General features: G+C 38.4%; 1 protein-coding gene across 2 annotated transcripts in view; it reads right to left on the reverse strand.

Moving 5' to 3' along the window:
• The window catches only part of TBC1D23 (TBC1 domain family member 23), a 65,523-nt gene extending 46,416 nt beyond the window's left edge, over window positions 1–19,107 (reverse strand). For both annotated transcript variants that reach the window (XM_055085896.1, XM_007129014.4), the window contains exon 1: window positions 18,959–19,107. In XM_055085896.1, the coding sequence (XP_054941871.1) occupies window positions 18,959–19,011 (53 nt within the window). In that variant the 5' untranslated portion in view covers window positions 19,012–19,107. The remainder of the gene's footprint in view (window positions 1–18,958) is intronic.
• Between the last annotated feature and the right edge of the window lie 3,858 nt (window positions 19,108–22,965).

Here is a 22,965-nt window from a genome sequence, read left to right on the forward strand (position 1 = left end):
GATGCAGGGGACTCAGGTTCGTGCCCCGGTGCGGGAAGATCCCACATGCCGCGGAGCGGCTGGGCCCGTGAGCCATGGCCGCTGAGCCTGCGCGTCTGGAGCCTGTGCTCCGCAACGGGAGAGGCCACAAAGGTGAGAGGCCCGCGTACCGAAGAAAAAAAAAAAAAATTGAAAAATAAAAATTGACTTTTTCTTATCGTAACAAAATCAAAGGGGATTTCCAATGTATTTTGACCTCCAAGAAGAAATGGGACAGGACTGGAACTCAGAGTCCCCAGAAAAGGCAACAGGATATATTCTGATCAGAAGGTGTGCAAAGCCAGAAACAGGCAGAAAAGGAATAAAAGAACCAAATGGGAAGAGTGAGAAAGGATCTCAAATAAGCACAGACAAGAGGCAGGCATGATTCAGGTCTTAGATCTGAAAGCAAGAACAACACTATAAAACTTTTAGAAAGAAAAACATAGGAGAAAATCTTTGTAACCTTGGTTACAAAGGAGTTCTTAGATATGTACCAAAAGAATGATCCATAAAAGGAAAAACTGATGAATTAGATTTCATTAAAATTAGAAACTTCTCTTGAAAAGAAAAACAAGGAAAGGACATGCCACAGACTGAGAGAAAAAAATGTAAAATTTCTGATAAAGGACTGTGTCCAAAAAATACACCAAATGCTTATAACTTAATGAAACGGAGCAGGACCTTATGGTCCTTGCCCCCATGTCCTCAGCCAGCCTTTTGTGTGTGGGAAAACTTCAGCCAAAGAATAAGTTTAATCAGAGAAGTGAGAAAATGCAGAAACAAAGGAAAACAGTCCAACAAACTAAATAATAATAGTTTAGTCATTAAGCATAGTCAAGGACCTTTAGTTCCTCTTTAAGGGCTACAGATAGTATTCTGAGCCATATCCTGTGAGCTGTCTTATAGATACTAAAACCCCCACCAGGTGAAAGAAGTTAACTACTTGACGACCAGACTGCAGCCACGACATAAGCTGCCACAATTCTGAGAGCTGGCCTCAAAGAAATGGGAACAAACCAACCCTGGAACTGAAGATTAACTGTACTTAAAACAAACAAGATGACGCTGATCAGACCACCACATGTCCAATTTCAAGGTGACTGTCAGAGCTGACTATGCTGTTTATGCAGGTAGTCCCTTCTTTTCACCTATAAAAGCTCAGTGGGTGGGAGTTGGCCTATGGGCAGGAGTCCACCCCCCACCCCCCTTCTGCTGGCCCCCAAAATAAAACAAACCTTCCTTTCCACCATGCCTCTTTATTGGCTTCACAGCAGTGAGCAGCCACACTCCCACTTTCAGTAACATTAATAGTAAGACAAAAGCCTGATTAACAAAAAGTGGGCAAGTAATTGAACAGCCACTTCACAAAAGAAGACATATGAATGGCAAACAAGTACATGAAAAGAAGCTCAACATCATTAGTCATTAGTAAAGTAAAATAAAAGTCAAACCCATAGGGCTTCCCTGGTGACGTAGCGGTTAAGAGTCCGCCTGCCGATGCAGGGGACACGGGTTCGTGCCCCGGTCTGGGAGGATCCCACATGCCGCGGAGCGGCTGGGCTCGTGAGCCATGGCTGCTGAGCCTGCGCGACCGGAGCCTGTGCTCTGTGCTCCGCAACGGGAGAGGCCACAACAATGAGAGGCCCGCGTACCACAAAAAAAAAAAAAAAAAAAAATCAAACCCATAATGAGATAGCACTACATTCCCACCAGAAAAACTGAAAGACTAACAGTACCAAATGTTATTTATTGTAGGGCAAAACTGCAACTCTCATACATAGTTGGTGGGCATGAAAAATGGAACTGAACTTGGTATCCAGTTCAGCAGTTTCTTATAAAGTTAAACATAATTTTTTCCATTCAACCCAGCCATTCAACTTCTAGATACTTACCTAAGAAAAACAAAAGCATATATTCACACAAAGACTTATATATGAATATTCATAGCAATTTTGTTTATAACAGCCCCCAAATGGAAAAATACATATGCCCATCACACTGATCATTGGAAAAACAAATTGTAGTATAAAATGGAATACTACTCAGAATTTCAAAGGCAAAAACTATATGTAACAACATGGATGAATCTCAAAAGCATTATGTTTTTAGTGAAAAAAGCTAAAACAAAAGACTAGTATATACTGAATGGTTCCATTTAACTGAAATTTTACAAAAGGCTGAACTATAGGGATAGAAACAGATTAGTGGTTTCCAGGGCCGGGGGTAGGAAAAGGGGACTGACTACGAAGCAGTACAGGGAACTTTTTGGGGTGATGGAAGTGCAGTGCTGGCTACATGATTGTACACGCTGGGTAAAACTCATCAACCTGTACCCTTAAAATTGGTGCATTTTCTTGTCTTTAAATTATATTACAAAAAAAGATAGGGCTTCCCTGGTGGCGCAGTGGTTGAGAGTCCGCCTGCCGATGCAGGGGACACGGGTTCGTGCCCCGGTCTGGGAGGATCCCACATGCCGCGGAGCAGCTGGGCCCGTGAGCCATGGCCGCTGAGCCTGCACGTCCGGAGCCTGTGCTCCGTAACGGAAGCGGCCACAACAGTGACAGGCCCCTGTACCGCAAAAAATAAATAAATAAATAAAAAGATAACTAAAAATATGTAAGGGATCTTAAGATTCTTACAAATATATTTCATCATTATAAAGTTAATGGTGTTATTATTAATAAAGAACTTGGGATAGCATGTTACTATGGGATTTCTTTACATGGAATTTCAAAATAATTTAGGGATCACATACTCAAATAATTTATTTTTAAGTTTAAGTTAAACCAAGTAAATAAATGCATTAAAATACTGCCTCTCTTTAAAATGTGAAAATGCTTCTGAGGATAAATTTTCTGCTTTCTTTACTATCTTGGTGAGATTTTTGTTTAGTCATTTTCATAGGAACGACACTCCTTCTGACCAGTATTTATAAGTGAAGGAGTAAGGCTTGTTGAGAAGTATGTGGCTCTAAAACGGCTTTTCTAATTCTGAACAGCTAACTGGTCTATATGGCACTTATATTTTCTATTGTGGCCTTTTTTGGTAAAACAGTCAAACAAAAATCAATACACTATCTTTATATTACTTTATTTTAATGATATTATCCCATTTTTAAAAGTCATTTTAGAGAATTTGGTCAATGTATAAAAAAAATTTAAAAACCAACCACAAGCTGGGGGGGAGGGATAAATTGGGAGATTGGGATTAACATATACACACTACTATATATAAAATAGATAACTAAAAAGGACCTACTGTATAGCACAGGGAACTCCACTCAATACTCTGTAATGGCCTATATGGGAAAAGAATCTAAAAATGAGTGATATATGCATGTGCATAACTGATTCACTTTGCTGTACACCTGAAACTAACAAAACATTGTAAATCAACCATATTCCAATTAAAATTAAAAAAAAAAAATAAGAAACAACCACAATTCTATTACCATAAGATTAGCATTCCGTAAATAACTTTTCAGTTCTTCATATATATGTATGTGTGTAAGTGTATGTGTGTGTGTACAGAAACATATATACACATAAAAACTGTTATATTGAATCTATGTATATTTTTAATAAGCATATTTTTTAAAATATTTGTTTATTTATCTATTACGGCTGCGCCAGGTCTTAGTTGTGGCATGCAGGATCTTTAGTTGCGGCATGCGGACTTCTTAGTTGCAGCATGTGTGAGGGATCTAGTTCCCCGACCAGGGATCGAACCCGAGCCCCCTGCATTGGGAGTTTGGAGTCTTACCCGCTGGACTACGAGGTAAGTCCCTATACTGAATGTATAATTTTATGCTCTGCAGGATTCACTTATTTATATTTTTCAAAAATAACATACACATTTCTCTGAGTCATTCAATACTCTTAAAAAATGACATTTTTAATGGCTGAGTAGTTGATTTGGCTGTCCCCCTACTGCTTGGTATTTATGTACTTTCTAAATTTTCCCTGCGTTAATCTTTTCCCACTTATCCTTAGCACAAATTCCCTCAAGAATTATTCAATAATCAATATTCTTTAATGTTAAAAGTTAAGTAATGCAGGCATCAAATATTATTTAGAATTATGATAGTATCCATTTGAACAAAAAACAAAATCGTGAAAGGTGGGTACTTCAGGGAGCTGAAATAGGAAGGAAACTTTCACTTCTCACATAGCATCAGTCAGTACAGCCTGAGTATACTTATAATACATATTATATTTGTATGTACTTTTTGAATAATTTAAATAACATTTATGGATTCCTTTTTAACATATATACCTTTCACCAAGCAATAATTAAGAATGAGTAAAGTGAGTCAGCTACAGGCATGTTCAAAGCAGTGCTTATTTTAACTATGAAAAACTACACATAATGTAAATTGTGCTAAAATGAGGAATTGATTTAAATCAGCAGATAGAATACTAAGCAACAGTTTAAAATGCTAAAAAACAATTAATAACATGGAAAATGTTTATGATATTAAGGACATGTATTAAGATTTTAAGAAAAAAGAGTTTTAAAATTAACATCCAGGGAGGAACCAAGATGGTGGAGTAGAAGGTATAATGTTGTAAGTCATAATTCTAGTTATTACTTTAAAATGTATATCTCAGAAATAACTAAAAAAAAAAAATAAAATTAACATCCAAGCACACATGTTTAAAAGAAAAAGTACATTATCCCCACTCCCCACCCAATCTTTCCCATACACATGGGGAAGGATATAAAAAAATGTTTATTTCTAGTGGTTTACTTACAGGGGAATTTTAATTTGTTTTGTTTTGTTTTGTTTTAGGGGGGATTATTATCTGTATCCTGGAAATGCACAAATATTTGCAAGGAGAAAAAAGATGATAATAATTCTCACCTCAAACATACATGTCCTTGCTTAAAGTATTAAGTATCTACTACTTAAGAAAGACTATTTCACATAATCAGTAAGAAAAAACAATCAGTAAGAAGAAAACAATGTGGCATATGTAACATACATATATTAATTTATTTTAGTTCTCTCATACTGAAAGTGTAAAAAAAAATTAACAAGTGCAACCCATACTGACAACAAGCTTTTCTAAAAGTTTAAATATATGATAAACTTGGAAGGAAGTTAAAAGATGTAAAATTATTTGTTTCTATTTTTGAGCATGGAAGAAAATTAATTTTGGAGAAGGGATGTCCTGCCCATGCTTCCTGTGTAAGGAGTTAAAAGTAGAGGGTGGGGGCTTCCCTGGTGGCGCAATGGTTGCGCGTCCGCCTGCCGATGCAGGGGAGCCGGGTTCGCGCCCCGGTCTGGGAGGATCCCGCGTGCCGCGGAGCGGCTGGGCCCGTGAGCCGTGGCCGCTGGGCCTGCGCGTCCGGAGCCTGTGCTCCGCAACGGGAGACGCCACAGCAGAGGGAGGCCCGCATACCACAAAAAAAAAAAAAAAAAAAAAGTAGAGGGTGGAAGGGTGGCACAGATTTGCTATAAGAACTTTCATGTGGCTTCACTTTATGTCCTCAGTATTAATTCCATGGCCTAAGACTTCAAGCACATTCTTAATACCCTGAACTTCACTCCTTTGTCTTCCTGCCACATTCAGAAAGCTGCAAACTCCTAACATTGGGATAATCTAACCAGTTCTGCCTTCTTCGTTCCTATACTCTGCTCACTGAGGACTTCATGGGAAAAGAAATTAAGACAACTTCATGATGCTATCATAGATTCACCACCATCTATTTCTTCTAGGCATCAAGGCTACCTGAAAATCTTCTATTTACCACTTTCTTCAGACTCCCTACCCAGCCACTTTACCTCAAGTGACATTACTTCTGACTCCAAAGAGAAAATATAGGACAGCAGGCTTCTCTTCCCTTTGATCTCAGCCACTCTCCAAAATCAAACATAAGTAACTTATTATCCCAGACATCATTTCCTTCTTCCCTATATGCACAGATGTCTAGGTATCCTTTCTCTAGTCCAAGACTGATAACTTCACCTGGGTCTTATCTCCCTCATCCCTCCCTCCCCCACCCCGCCCCACCCCAACTCCTCTAGAGCCATGTTCCACCAATTATCCCCCTCTCTCCTATCTTCCACTTCTCTTTCTCCACTGGCTCTTTCCTCTGAGCCATATACTCAAGTATTGCTATTAGAAACATCAATAATGACAACCACAAAAACTCCTCCAAACTTTCCTTTCATGTAGGTAACCAAACTCTTGGTTGTTCCTTTCCCAGCAAAGCTTTCTGAAAGTATTCTTGACAACATATGTCACCACTTCTCCCTCATCTTCCACTCAACTCCTCCTCTTATGCACCCAATCATTCCTCCTCCTTCTCTGACACCCACAACTCCAGAGGGACAACTCTCCCTATGCTCCTTCCTAATAATCAAATCTTTACCTTAATTTGACCTTTCCAAGGCATCTGACGACTCTCCTTTCTCCAAAAAAAAGATACACAGGGACTTCCCTGGTGGCGCAGTGGTTAAGAATCCGCCTGCCAATGCGGGGTCACAGGTTCAATCTCTGGTCTGGGAAGATCCCACATGCCGCGGAGCAACAAAGCCCGTGCACCACAACTACTAAGCCTGTGCTCTGGAGCCCACGAGCCACAACTACTGAGCCTGCGTGCCACAACTACTGAAGCCCTTGTGCCTAGAGCCCGTGCTCCACAACAAGAGAAGCCACTGCAATGAGAAGCCCGGGCACCATAACGAAGAGTAGCCCCTGCTCGCTGCAGCTAGAGAAAGCCCACACGCAGCAACAAAAACCTAACGCAGCCTAAGTGAATGAATGAATGAATGAATAAATAAAAACTACTCATGTTTCTTTTAAAAAAAAAAGATACACAAATAGCCAATAAGTACATAAAAAGACACACATCATCATTAGCCATTAGGGAAACTCAAATCAAAACCACAATGAGAAAAAAGAAAACCCACAAGGAGATGCCACTTCACACTCACAAAGATGGCTAATACCAAAAAGTCATAATAGAAACTGGAACCTTCATACATTGCTGGTAGGAATGTAAAATGGTTCAGCTACTTTTGAAATTGGTTTGACAGATCCTCAAAATGTTAAAGTTGCAATATGACACAGCAGTTCTACTCCTAGGTATACATACACAGGAGAGAATACAATACATACACCACACAAAAACTTGTACATAAACCACAATGAGATACTATACAACACATCCATTAGGATGGCTAGTATCAAAAAAAGAGGGGGGGAGGGGGCAAAAATATGGAGAAATTAGAGTTCTTGTGCATTGCTAGCTAGTGGAAATGAAAAATGGTACAGCCAACTGTGGAAAAGTTTGGCAGTTCTTTAAAAAGTTAAACACAGAATTACCATATTACCTAGCAATTCCACTTCAGGGTATATACCCAAAAGAACTGAAAGCAAGGATTCAAACAGGTATTTGTACATCCATGTTCACAGCAGTATTAGTCACAACAGCCAAAAAAGTGGAAACAATCCAAGTATTCATTGATGTATGAACGGATAAACAAAATGTGGTACATATATATATATACAATGGAATGTTAGCCTTAAAAAGGAAGGCAATTCTGACACATGCTACAACATGAATGAACTCTGAAGACAAATGCTAAGTGGGGAAAAAAAAGTCACAAAAGGGCAAACAGTGTATGATTCCACTTATATGAGGTACCTAAAATAGGTAAATTCATAGAGACGAAAACTAGACCAGAGGCTGGAGGTAGGGGGCAATGGGGAGCTATTGTTTATTAGGTAGAGAGTTTCTGTTTGGGATGATGAAAAATTCTGGAAATAGACAGTGGTGATGGTTGCACAACACTGTGAATGTATTTAATGTCACTTAATTGTACATGTTAAAATGGCAAATTTTATGTTATTATGTCTTATCACATTGAAAAAGGCAACAACAAAAAACTTCTAAAGAATATTTATAACAGTACTATATTATTCATAATAGCCAAAAAAGTAGAACAATCCAAATGTCCATCATCTGATGAATAAATAAAATGTGTATTCATACACTGGAATACTAAGCAATAGAAAGGAATGAAGTGTTGATAACATGCAACATGCGTGAACCTTGAAAATTATTCCCAGTGAAAGAAACCAGACACAAAGGCCACATACTATATGATTTCATTCACATGAAATGTCCAAAATAGGCAAATGTATAGAGATAGAAAGTAGATCATTAGGACCTGGGGTGACAGGGGAATAAGATGGATGCTAATGGGCATGGGGTTTCTTTGGGGGTAATGAAAACACTCTAAACTTAGATCATGGTGATGACTGCTTAACTCTGGAAATATACTAAAACCAGTGAACTGTACACTTTAAATGGATGTATTTTTATGATTCATAAATTACATCTCAATAAAAATGTTACAGAAAAGTAACTTCATTAGAAAAAGTTTACAGACTCTTTAATGTAGGGCTTTAAGAGGAAGCTTTTGTGTCAACCCTCATTTACTATTTCAATGAAGGAAGCCTATCACTATGAAGGGTCCAAGCCACACCTTAGCGTTGTTAAGGGGATAACAGCTTGCCTTGCCTCTTTAACTTCTCAAATTGATACTACTTGCTAACTACTGGTGTGGGAAAGGAACAGACTCCTAAACAGTTGCCATGGCAGCTCAATAGCATAAGCATCAAGAATTAAGAATATAAAGGCTTAGAAACAATGTGTTACAGAGAAAATAATATAAAATTTAAAATCAGAAAACATGACATCAGATTCTATACACTTTTAACAGCTGTGTGACCTAAGATACAAACTCAGTTTCTTCACCTGTAAATAAAACAGGGATAGTATCAGATACCATCCAACCAAAAGAGGTGGAGAGTATTTATACAGCACATGAATTCTCTTCTGTTCTACTAGACTATCACTCCCACTCCTCTTTCATTCTATCTTAATGACTACACCTTGCCTGAATTTGTCCTTTCCAACTTTCTTTTTCAGGACGGTCTCCATACAAGACTCCACAAGCACTGAAGATTCACTGTTTCCCCAAAAAGAAGTGTGTCAGACAGTGAGTTGCTGTTCACATGAACCACTGCTGGGTACACGTGACACAAATCCTGAGGCACAAATGAGACAATAGTAAAATGTGGAAAAAACTAAAATTAGAAGACAAGCGAAAACACGTGTGTAGGAATACTAAGTAACTTCATTTAGTCAAGATTAAATCTTTAAAGACAAAGTAAGCACTCAATAAGTTTTTTTTAATAGAAAGCATACATATGAAATAATGAAGTAGCCCTAGAATTAAGCAATTAGCAATCATTCCCAACAACTTATTAGATGGCCTGTATGACTTCCCATAGCCTATTCAACTTCAAAATAAGACTCTTGTCACCCAAAAGCATACTGAGATAAATTGCTAAAACACTTAAGACAGAATGTTTTCTGGGTTGGAAACAAATCGTTTTAATTCATCAAGCTTCTCAGTCTACCAAGTAAGCTAAGTCAACTTCATTAGTTTTCAAAATTCTTTAAAATCCAATCCTTTCCTGTAATTATTTTTAAAAATCAAAGATTATAGTAATTCAAAAAGACCACTTAGGACCTAGAATATACATAATAACCTAAGCTTAAATGCAGAGTACAGAGAAACTAGAGAAAATTACCAATTTTTTAAAAAATTAATTTTGTGTCTTAAAGTGGTCAGGATCTAAGATACATTATTATGTGATTAAAAGAAAAATATACAAAAGCCGCATTACAGGGGAAATCAATAAAAGCCCAACACCTGCTGTGTAAACATCTTAAATGTGTTATTTCTACTGCAAAGGATATTGTTCAAACCTCTGACTGCTAGCAGTATTATAGTCATCCCTCCGTATCGGTTGGAGATTGATTCCAGGACCCGCTGCAGATACCAAAAACCCAAAGATGCTCAAATCCCTTATATAAAATGCCATAGTACAGTCGGCCCTCTGTATTCCTGGGTTCCAGAATTACAGGTTCTACACTCCTGTATATGGAACTCAAGGATACAGAGGGGCTACTGTATTAAACAGAGCCAAGAGATAAAATGGACTCAGAACTCTTCACTGGAAGTATTCCTAGCATTCAAATATATAAAGAACAATATAGCCTATGATTATTCTCCTTTCCCCCAATATTTCCACATCTGCTTATTCAAAAGGTCCTACATGTGACCTTCCTTTCAAAGTCATCTCTCTCTTTCCCTTTACGGTTCAACTCCCTGCAAACTGTAGTCTCCACTCGCCTCCATGTCGTCTCTCCTCATTCACTCAAACCCTCCATTGCTCTAATACAACTGCTCCAAGGAGTCATTCATTAGTCATCTTTCCTGGTCCTCATCTTCTTCACATACTCTGCAAAGTCAGATTCTCTCATTAAAACACTCTGCCTTCAGTTTGCAGTACTTCTCCTGTAACTCCCTCTAACCCATGCTCTGAATTCTTTCCTCCCTAACAAAAGTATTCTTTTTTCAAATCTTCAATAAATATGTACTGAAGCACCTACTACATGCTAGCCACTGTGTGAGGTACTGAAGATCTAGCAGTAAACAAAGCCGGTGCTCTCATGTAGCTTACAGTCTAGCTGGCTCCTCCAAGGTTTTAGCCCAGGTCCTGTTATCTAATCCCATTGAACAGAGATGGGAGCGGCTCTTTTTGAGCTGTAGTTCATTCCAATTTGTTTAGAATGTAAACTGCTGATGAACACAGATTAAACAATGACAGGCCAGCTTGCTCATGTATACACATTATACCCAGGCACAAGCTTCTGATCAATTATTTAAAACTCAAAAATAGCCAGCTATCTAGTCATGAGCACCAGCAAATTGTGTAACAGTGACAAGTTGCACATGTTTAGTTGTGGTTTCATGACTTAATTTGTGCCATCAGACTTCTGGTTATTTCTTAATGCCCAGGTCATGAGACATCAGCACCAAAGCTTTGTCTGAACTTATTTTGCTACTATTGTTAGCACACTTGTTACAAATTACTACCAAACCAAAACTCCTTACTTTGTTCCTGAATATTTTGTGTGACATTTGTCCGAAATGGAAATAGCAGAACTTTGTTACAGATTCACTTGTACAGTAGATATGGATGGAGTTGACCATAATATGTATTATGCAACTTATTTTTAAATACCAGTTTCAAATTATCAAAGCATTCTAACAGCAAATAGTATGATGGCACATTTGGAAATGACCATGACACCTTACAGTCCATGAGAGCACAATTTGTTAATTGCGAAATCTTGAAGTTATTTGGATTCTTGTCAGTCAGACACACTTGTTACAGTATTGTAACAAAATGTATAGTTGAATGCCAAGGGGAAAAACACCCCATCCACCAGCTTGAAAAAAAAAATAGTGAAACTATGTATCAGGATCAGATCCACAAAAGCAGCTTTGGGAGATTCCCCTGTCAAATACTGTAATCCTCTGCAGAACTTGTGTTTAACTAGGATCTTGGCCAAGTAAAGAAGGTGCTAAATCTAGTCCTCTTGGCTTGAGAGGACAAACAAACATGATAGCTACAATATTTCAGCACTGTGCAATAGGCAAAGAAGACAGTGATCACAGACTGCTCTGTAAACTACTAAAATTAACTACAGTACAAATGGACCAGATGCTTTAAATTTTCGTAAACTTATTTTTGATCCATAATCCACGTAGATCAAATTGCACCAACGGTATACCTTCCTCTGCTAAGAAAAAACTCAGCAATGTTTGTGTAAGCATTAAAAAAAAAAGCTGCTTATAATTTTACCATATGTGTAATGTGGCAATGCATTTGCTGTAAGACTTGGCTTACAAAATGGAAGAATTTCTCTCTACTAATGAGTAGTTAACTTTAGACAGTGTTCTAAATACTTTTCCTCTTCCATGATTCCTCAAAATAAAAAGTCCCCAACACACTCTTCTTTTCTATACATATAAGGTGACTTTCTAGCACTTTTAAGGCACAAAGAAATGCATCAGGGTCTTTCCCCCCACCCCCCAACCAAAGCACTAGTTTATCTGGAAAGTGAAAATAGTGTATACCTTTTGCCTCAGAGAAAGAATGGGATGAAAACAGCACAAGTCAACACAAAACAGCAAATTACCTGTTTTTATTACAAATTTCCACTTTACTCAAAATGTAATGAGAAAAGAAATAACCCCAATATTCCTCTTCTTGAAACCATCATTTTGGAAGATAAAGGAACAATTATTGCAAATGAGGCGACAATATTTGCAACATTTGGGCAATTCTTTCCAAAGGTACTTTACCAATGGAGATCACAGTTTGGCAAAGAAATACATAACGGATTTATTTTTTAAACCTGAATTCCAACGTTAGTGATAACTCATTCAATAAAATAGGCTCTCATTTATTTTCATGTCAGTGGTTAAATCTAAATGGAATCTATAAAATAAGCTCAAGAATGTTTGGTATTCAACTGCACACCCATATGAGATGAATACATCCTTCTATGCGTCACTTTTATACTTCAAAACAGAGACCAGAAACTCTTTAAAGAGGGACAATAACCACAAGGAACCTATTTTAAAAGCAAGTTTCTTATTTCTCCAACATCACTGAATAAAAACAATGAAAAAATTACTGAGGTGAGAGAGTTATTAAAACTGCGTAACCGTTTACATGTTCTAATTAAATACCACTACTGTGCTCCCACAAACTAAATAAGTAAATCAAAAATTATAATTTTACTTCCATAAATGATATATATACATACAATTGTACTACTTATATTTACATATATTTAATATATAACTTATTGCATAAATACATTTAAATATATAACATATATATAATCTAGATGATATTTGTAACCATAATATCTTTTTAAAAATTTTTATTTTTATTTATTTATTTTTTGGCTGGGTTGGGTCTTCGTTGCTGCGCGCGGGCTTTCTCTAGTTGCAGCGAGCGGGGGCTACACTTCGTTGCAGTGCATGGGCTTCTTCTTGCAGTGGCTCCTCTTGTTGCAGAGCACAGGCTCTAGGGCACGCAGGCTCTAGAGCGCAGGCTCAGCAGTTGTGGCGCACGGGCTTAGTTGCTCTGCGGCATGTGGGATCATCCCGGACCAGGGCTCGAACCCGTGTCCCCTGCATTGGCAGGCGGATTCTTAACCACTGCTCCACCAGGGAAGTCCCTGTAACCATAATATCTTAAGATAAAAAACGAATCTATTTAAGTGATTTTTGGCAAGAGATATGAGGACACATTATGAAAACCACAGAGATATAAAGTTATAGTATATAATGCTCTGTATCATATCCCACCATATCAATCATGAATTGTCCCTTCCTGTGGATGCAATAACAATAATGTGTTTCACAGCTTATGCATATCCTTAGAGCCTTGTAAAGTGCCACAGAAAATACACACCATATGTTCAACAAAGCACAACTTTGCATATTGTATGTTTCAAAACACATGGCTGATTGAGTATAGGATTAGCATATTTTTAACTGGGTTCTCTCTAGCTGTCTGTTAAAGTATTTGTGAACTATACTCTGTACACGCAATCAACTTTAGAAAGAGCCCAGGGCTTAAAGACCCATGAGTTTAAGTCCCAGATTTTCCACTCACTGGGTCTATTGTCTAACCTCCCTATGCCTGTTCTCTCATCTCTAACAAGGAAAGGACAATAATTCATAATTTCCCTTCTTCATAGAATTGTTCTAAAAGCCAAAATGAGACAGTATACAAAGGATAAAGCTCTACGTAAACACAGTATTTTCTTATATCTTCTTAGTGAAACTATTAAATACCACCATAGCAACTAGTTTTATGTAACAACTGCTTTAAAGTAAGGAAAGCACAAGCTACAGCATTCCCACCCAACTACGAAATGCTATGTCAGCTTAAAGATAAGCAAAAACTCCTTTAACCTTCGAGAAGAAGGAAGGTGTGAAACAAATAATTAGTCATCATTTTCTCAACTCAGGTCAAAAGGTGATACAGACCCTTAAAAACAAATATACATTAAATTTCAGGAAATAGGTTTGTTTTTTTTTTAATTGGCTCTTACTGCTCTTGCATTTCCACAAACAACAGTTTGCTCTTATGAACCTAACATATGGGACTCATTTGTTTTCCATGTGTAATTCTCAATATCTAAATAAGTCACTTCAAGCATTGTCCCTTTTCAAGCTGTATAATCCTATTCTACTCTGCTAAAACATGTAATTTCCAACAACACAAGTACTTAAGTATCTTCAGAAGATATCTTCATGCATCTATTCCTAGGGCTAAAGTGATGAAAAACTGAAGTGCCCAAGAATGTCAGAACAATGCACAGTTCTGGTTTTAAATGTTTCAAATTATTTCTACAACACTACATAGCAGCTTGAATATAACCAGTATTTAGTTAATGTTTGCTGAATGAATTAGGAATGCTTTGCCTCTATTTTGCTTTTTGATACATGGGGCGGGGTGGGGGGGGGGCACTGTCTTTGGTTTATACCAAAAGACATTCTTTGGTATGTCTATTGGTTTATACCAATAGACATTCTATTCTATTAAGTAGAATCCACATTTCACCATAAGCAGCAGAAAAGATTTGTCAAGCATACTTTATCAATTCTGTTCAGAAGACACCTACTCATGAGTTGGCTGTGTATCGCAGTACACTTAACTAGTGCTCCAGAATTACCTGAATTGCCTCACTATACTCAGATAGGGAATGCACGTGTATTCTCAGCAGTGAGTACAAATAAATAGAAATATATTAATTGAATACATTTCTTTAGCGTGCAAAAACCAATTACTAACTCTTACCTGTGGACATTAAAACATACACAGGAACAAAATCCTAAAAGTGAATTATTATTTAGGAATTACCTCTAAAAACAATAAAATCTGAATTATAATAACATTAATGTAAATACTATAAACAAAATAAGTCTTCTTAATTTCTAATTTTTGTCTACCCTCTACTTACAGTTTCCAAAATCAAACAGTTGTCACTTAAAAACTCCTAATTCCAGCCAGTAAGGTTCATTTTCTCTTCATTTTTTGTAAGGTAATATCTAGTCTCCCTAGAACTACAAGCTACCAATATTCTTCTTAAGCAATAGGTTACATTCTCTTTCATATTAAATGTATTTCTTTATTGATTTTATCATGTCTGAAATTGCAATCACCTGCTCCCTAAGTGACACTTTAAATCTCTATTTCAATGCTTAGGAAACGGAAAGCACTGAGAGTACTATTCACAAAGTGCACAAAACTTTGAAAAAGACCCCATTATTCTCAAAACAATTCCTATTCACATTTCAAATTACAAGAATAGAAGCTTCTTTATGGAACTGATATTTCTACAATTTTAATAGAAGTTTAGCAACAATTTAAGAAAAGTTGTACAAAAAATTTTAACTAAGCAAACTCAGAATACCAACAGTTGTTGTACAATGTGTACACCAACAAAAAAAATTTTTTTAATCACGACTTTAGATCTTAAGGAGTTATTTCAGAAAGAAAGCCTCAGAAAACGAAAGCCTCAATCTCAAAACTGGTTTCTTCAATACCAAGAAGAATAATGACCAATCTTTAGACTGTAATTATTTAACATTTTTTATTTTCAAACCTGTAGCTCATACTAACTTTTTAATTAAACTTAAATCATTTCAAACTGTAAACATTTTTACAAGGATTTCTCCATGCCCTCTGAGCTTACATGGCTGCAATTTCAGAAAGTTTGAGAGCTGAGGCAGTTTCTGATAACCCTGGTTTTCCATAAAAAATGAGCATTACACCAGCAGACAACTACTCAGCTCACAAAAACAATGGAGTCAGAAAATTTATATGAATTGACAGCTTGGTATATTACTGCACATGATTTTACAAAAGTCTGTATTCATTCATGCACACATTCAGACAATAAACATTTACTGAGCCACCTGCCATCAATCAGCACTGCCCATGAGAAGTTCGATAGCTAAAGAGCAATGATAAATCATATCGTCAGACAAATTATAGTATAATTATGTAATATATATAGTATAATGTATTAGGTGATACACTATAACATACAGAGAGATAAATTCCTCTGACCAACTCATTCGGAGATATACATCATCTAGAACCTTGACAACTAGAGTATGGTCCATGAACCAGAAATGCCATCACCCAGCAGCTGGTCAGTCAGAAATATGGAATCTCGGGTCCCAAGCAAATCTACTGAATCAGAATCTGCATTTTAACATGCTCTCCAGGTAACCCCAATGCACATTTAAGTTTTGAAAAACACTGATCTAGAACATAACTGAAAAACAGTAAATAAGTAAAAGTGACATCTTGTACTTTTAAGCTCTTCGGGCCCCATCCTGAGCCTTTTTACAAATGAAGAGATAATTTAACAAGTTCAGCTACTTACCTTCACAGATCAGGAACAAACTGGGAGATACCACTGACAACAAAGAAAGAAAACAGGAAAAAATAATAAAAAGCAATCTCAAAAAGGGATGGCTATAGGGGACCATTTAAACAGCAACAATCTACCCTTTCTGCCTAAATAGGCCTGAAAGGTGTCAGTGTGTTACAGAAGTATAACAGTTATTGATGTTCTTAAATGTGTCTCCGCTAACTAGACCACAAATTCCTTGAGGACAGGGACCTAGTTTTATTCTTATACACTTACATTTGTAAACTTAATAACCCTAAATCATTAAGATGAGTTTGGTTAGGCAATGAGATGTATAATACATTTCAGAAAAATTTCTATCTAAAAAAATTACAATAAAAATGTCACAGCATTTTTTTTTAAAAAGAATAAAGCCTCTCCATTCTATAACAACCCAATCAACAAGCACTATAAGAACAGAGGCTTCACTGAACTTGTGGCTCCAAATCCGAATCTTTTCTGATTCTATTCAAACTCGCTTCTAGGGGACCAGTGCGTGGAGTGAATAGAGAAAAAGATTAGAAGAGAATGGAGGGAGAATAAAAATCAGAGAACACTCAGGGTTCCTCCACTCGTGAAAATAAAAAGAGAAAAACGGGAAGCCTCACCAAAGATACAGAAACGCCAGAAGAGAACAAATACTACCTCTAGCAACCATTCACTCCATGGTCCTTGCCCCTGTGAACCAGACACCGGCTCACAATCCTCCTAACCTAAGAACTTGAAGACACCTTATCTCTAGTAACACTTCCCCTTGTGGCCTTCAATCAGCTATTACAGCCAGTTTATAATACAACAAATTCACTCTTCCAAAACAGCAAATTTCATGATGTTCTAGTCATTACTCTCCAAACAAATCATTAGTTTTCTTGCCTATGTCCTTGCTCATGCTATTACTTCATACAGAGACCTTTCTGCTCTGTTAATCTGACCCTGCACGGTAGCCACCAGTCACGTGTGGCTATTTAACATTTGAAATGTGGCTAAACCAGACAGAGATGTATGATAAATGTAAAATACACATCGAATTTTAAGGCTTGGTACAAAAAAGACGTAACAGTATTGTTTTTTTAACGATGATTACATGTTGAAATAATATTTTGGGTATATTCATTAAATAAAATAGATAATTAAAATTAATTTCACATGTTTCTTTTTAATGTGGCTACTAGAAAATTTAAATTACATAAGTGGTACACGTTACACTTCTATTGGACAGTGCTGGTCTAGATCCTACTCATTCTTCAAGGCCTAATTCAAACACCTCCAGCCCCTTAAAGCTTTCCCCAATGACTCCAAGTGGACACGGTTTCTGTCTCCCTGAACTTTCATATCACTTTTCTTCACACTCCCAAAGAACCAGAGCAATTTTACCTTCTTACTGAGTGTTCCTATTACAGCTCCCCAACTCCAAGATAAGCAAATCGAGAAAAGAAACTACATCTAGGTCACATAAATTTTCATCCTACACCTTGGAGAGTGCATGTACTAAGGTGACGCTTAATGTCTGCTAATTGAGAGTTGAACTTCTCAATTACTATATTATCTATCCCTTTCACAGATTTCCATTTCTTTCTGAGGAATTAAACTCCATGTCTACAAATGTCCTGGATTATAATTAGACAGAGTGCCAGTGAGCTGTAAATATATGATGAACAAGCAGATCTAAAACTATCTAATACCGGTAGTCAATACGCTTACAACAATTGTAAAACTTCGACAAGTCTCTAAAGGTTCCACTTTTTTTTTTTATGATGCTGTCCCTAAAAGTGTATTGTGAAGATCAACTAATTCAAAAGTAGGAGACTTTCACAGAGATCAACGACACTGGGTGACTAAAGTCTACCAAAAATTGTCCGAGATCCTCCCACAACCCTGAGTATAAATCAGGTAAGCATACAAAGGCTTAAGTAAAGCACGAGCAGTGTCTTATATCGCACCCAAAGCTCTGAAATCGAGCTGTGAGGAAAGTGGTAGAAAGGGAAAAGACGACTTGTGTGCAAGAGACGAAGGGTGTTAACTATTGGAACGCGAAACGAGAAATAAAACCTAGCACAAAAAATGTCTGAATTATGTGGGAGGGATCCTCCCTGGGTGTATCTCTCAACCTCTGAACCCTCAGGGCAAAGGTCGCGGTGGTCATTTCAAGTAGTCTTTTCTTCAAATGGTATTCCAGTGCCTGAGATCTGCATCCGCGAATCTTCTTTCCTCACCAGCCTATTCTGACTCCCCGGGCCAGGAATTCCGGCCAAACCCAACCCTGAAGCCACCCTTCTCCAGCACAGTTTGGAAACCGGCGGATGAACCGGGAGGGCCGAACTGAGACTCAGCAGCTGGACGACACACCTCTCCCTTAGAGTCCGGGCTTAGCCCCTTGGGCAGGACTGGGCTGGCAGAGGAAAGCCAGTAGGCAGAGAGGGCGGGGCAGGGCGCCGGACTTCGAGGACGGGTCTTCCCGTTCCATGCCGGCGCCTGCCGGTGCCGCGGGGACCCACAGGGTGGTGACAAGGCAGAATAGAAAGGCAGTGCAAAGCAGCCCGGGGTTTTCACTCACCAGCCGTCGCCGCCCGACGTTGCCAGTGGCAGGACCTCTTCTCCTTCCGCCATTGCTGTTGACGTCCACGTCACTTTGCCGAAAAGTGGACCCGGCGCCGAGACCGACTCAGACCCAACGTCGTAAAAGGTCCTCGGAAGTCTGGGACTGAGCTTCTGGAGAGGGAAAGGAAGAGGGAAGAGGCGACGACGCGAGGAACGCAACGTCACGACGTCCCGAGGGCTAAAGGTAACTTGGAGGAGGAGACGTGGAGAGCCGCTGCCCCTCCAAAGACTACATGTCCCAGGATGCTGCGGGGCCCGGGCCGGGAGCAGTGGGCGAGGCTTGACGAGGGCGTGCGTCCCAGTAGGAGGCCCTTGAGAGCGTCGCTTCTTGGAGTCATGCTTAAAGTCATATTTGACTGTCTAAAATAGTGGAGAGGCGACGGGAGGTGGGAATTCCACAGGGAAGGTGGAGGTAGGAGCGTAGCCACATTTGGGCCATTTCCTAGTGCAACAGCTGTGTGTGAGAAAAGAGTGGGATGTAAGAAAAGGCACGCTCACCCCTGTTTGTGGGGCGCGGTCAGAAGTACAAATGGAGGCCACGTACTTTATGTTTGAATACTTTAAAAGTTTTTTTTTTTTTTTTAAAGCTAAACAGTAAAGGAAATATGTTCTAGCCTCCCACCTTTATAAACATGTCTTTCTAACAACATAGAAGGTCAAGTCCAAATTTAGAATTCTAGAACTCTGGATTTCCAAGCAGGGAGAGCTGCCAAGTTTCTTCTCTTCCCACTCCACTTCCCCTTCACTCCACGTGGGTGGACTCCTCGGCTTCCACATCCAAGCTCGGTGTCTACCATCACCAGCAAAGCACCGGCTTTTTGTTTCCCCTTGACCATCCCTGGGCCTAGGGCTGAGCACAGGTTCAGGAAGATGGACCTAGGGAAATGCTTTTGTAAGCCCTGGACCTAATTCTGATGAAGTAGAGCCACATGTAACTATATGGATTAATCTGGAAAATATGATGTTAAATGAACAAAACATTGCGGAAGGGTAGGTAAAGTATGGTGTCATTTATATTTGGCTTTAAATATAGGCAGCACAATATACATTTTTGTAGAATGTATGTGCTTTTAAAAAATGCACAAGAATGATATATAGAAAAATTGGAATGGCAGTTCTCAAAGATAAACAAAACCAGACATTAGTTAAGTAGTGAAAACAGATGTTATTCAGAAACTACGGACAGTAGGGGAACGGGCTGAGCTCCATTCTGATTTGTGCAGAGGTGATTAGGGGTTTTAAAGGGAGAAAGAGGGAGCAGGGAGAGCAGGACTCAGTCAGACAAGTGAAAAATTACAAAGCATTGGTCAGTGTAATTGTGATTAGACCAGCTGTGTTTGCTAGCTGGCAATTTTCGAGGTTAGGATTCTTCCCTCCCATGGAGCCTGAGAAAAAAAAGACCCTGCCCTTCTTGATGATTACATTTCAAAGGAATGGCTCTCAGGTCCTTGAGAAGGACACGCCTAAGTTGTAAGAGATACATATTCACAGATGTAAGCCCTTTGTAGTAAATGCTCCAAGAGACGTCAGTAACCTATCATCAGGTGTTGGCTAGATCAAACAGTAAACTCTCCTGGCAGCCATTGCACTTTCTCAATCAGGCATTTTAATGGGGTTCATTGGAGGCCAGGGTCATCCTAGGGACACAGCCTTAAGTTGCTAAAAACCATGCTAGAGTTTGATCAAGTCTCTTAATGCAAGGGTTTGGACAGAGCTGTTAGGTGCCAAAAGTTCTGCAGTTCTCACAGTTACATTTGTGGGAGGAGAGGGAATGGCTTCAATTATATTTTTAATATTTTGTTTCTAAAGAGCTGAGAAATGGCTACATAGGTGTTCAGTATTCTTTATAGAGTCTATACTTTTGTATCTAAAATGTTTCATAATTTAAAAAACTATTTGATTAAATAAGCACAAAGCACAGTACAGCTCTTTCATTTACAACCAAAAACATGTTCATTTTCTTCCCAAAGGGGAGATAATACAGAGCCACACTATTGCACCTACTTCTAAGCCAAGGATCTCTGCATGATGTTCAGTCCTTCTATGGGGAAAATTTCTTTTAATATGGAGTGAGAGTTTAGATGACAGCTATCAAAAAGAATAAAAGACATGAATCTAGGTCAAATTACCATCCTGATATTCAGGACCTCTGCTGGGTCTCTTCAATTGCTGTCAGTGGATTTTCAGAAGTTTTCTAAAATGTTTTGTAAAACTGTTAATTCAGTCACATGACAAGCAGTTGTTCATTGATTAAGGTGATCATAACCCTCAATTGTAATTCATTCTCAGTGTAATTAAAACAGTGACTGCTTAATACTCCATGTGGTAAAAGTATTATTCCATTTAAAATATATCAAGTGTTTGCTTGTGTTTGATATCCAGGCTCCTGAGTTAGCGTAGACTCCGTGGTTGATGAGTTTTCTGATAAGTCCTTCCTCTTCATCTGGATCCAGTTTGTCCACATTTTCCCCAACATGCCTCACTTCCTGAGGTGACAAGGATATCACTATGCCCAAAGAACATTTTATAGCTGGCTACAAGTTTTGTTTTTTTTTTTTTTTTTTTTTGTGGTATGCGGGCCTCCCTCTGCCGCATCCTCTCCCGTTGCGGAGCACAGGCTCCGGACGCGCAGGCCCAGGGGCCATGGCTCACGGGCCCAGCCGCTCCGCGGCACGCGGGACCCTCCCAGACCGGGGCGCGAACCCGGCTCCCCTGCATCGGCAGGCGGACGCGCAACCACTGCGCCACCAGGGAAGCCCTGGCTACAAGTTTTTATGGGTGTAACTTTCTGAGTATTTTTTGTGCTTTAAAAAAAAATCTCAAAGTCCTGCCTTTTACCTGGATTGTTATGAGCTTTAAAAAATATAAGCATGGGATTACAAGTAGAATTTGTTAAATTCTAGTAGTAAATCTCTGCTTAAAAAAAAATTTCAAGAGCTAGAGAAGATTTTATTATGAAATTATCTCCCTGTATTTTCTTTCTTTACTCTTTTCTCCTAATTATGAGAAGATTCCATCAATGACACTAGAAGCTCTCTCTGCTTTTATATATCTTTCTGGAACAGAGGAAGTTGGGATTTCTTTTTTCATAGAGCTGGTGATGCTAATAGTGGTGACCATCTGGATCTGTGCACGATGCAGCCATTCCAAGATATGTCTTCAAGAAAGGCACAGCCTATCACCCACATAGGGTGTGTTATCTGCCCGCACTTCTGCAGCTATTTGTACTCCCATGCCCAAATAGAAAAGTATGGTATTATTCTATATTATCCTTGGAAAAAATCAAATTGCATTTTTATAAAAGGAAAATTAAAGTTTCTTGGTTTTGAATGAAACTGTAAAAAAAAAAAGAATATTTTTCATCTATTATTTGGTGTTGTGTGCCATATAACTATGTAATTATGTAGTTCGTATTGTATTATATGTACTTAAGTCATATTATGACACAGTCTATTCTCAATAAATATTTGTTAAATGAACTGAAGATTTTTTTTGAAGTATTTTGGAATAGATGAAGTCATTCACCTATATAGAAACAGCTGGCTGGGATTGGGGGCAAGTGTTGAGCAAACAGTGTTAAAAAATATTTCTCCCTTATCCTTCTAGTAGTTGTCTTTGCTAATTGAAGTTGACTCTTAATAGGTTATATAGATGGACCCAAAGTAAACATTTGGACAGGGATTGACCCATTCTTGGGTTTGGGATAGTTATGCTTTAACATGGGAGCCTGTTTCACTCTTTCCTCATTCCAGATTTGTTCTCAAATGTTCCAGACAAAAGGCTCTTATTAGGGTTGAGTCACTGCTGGTTAGAAACAGAGATCGTAAACAATATGTTAGCTGGAACTAGCCTTTATTTTAAAAACTTCTTGCTTTTTGTGAGTTCACACACTCACAATATGTAAACAGTATCTTTAGACAATGGCTGTGCTATTCTTTACATATAATCTGTCTCCATTCACCT

The sequence above is a fragment of the Physeter macrocephalus genome, chromosome 1 (genome assembly GCF_002837175.3).
Source record: "Physeter macrocephalus isolate SW-GA chromosome 1, ASM283717v5, whole genome shotgun sequence".
In the NCBI taxonomy this organism is placed as follows: domain Eukaryota; kingdom Metazoa; phylum Chordata; class Mammalia; order Artiodactyla; family Physeteridae; genus Physeter; species Physeter macrocephalus.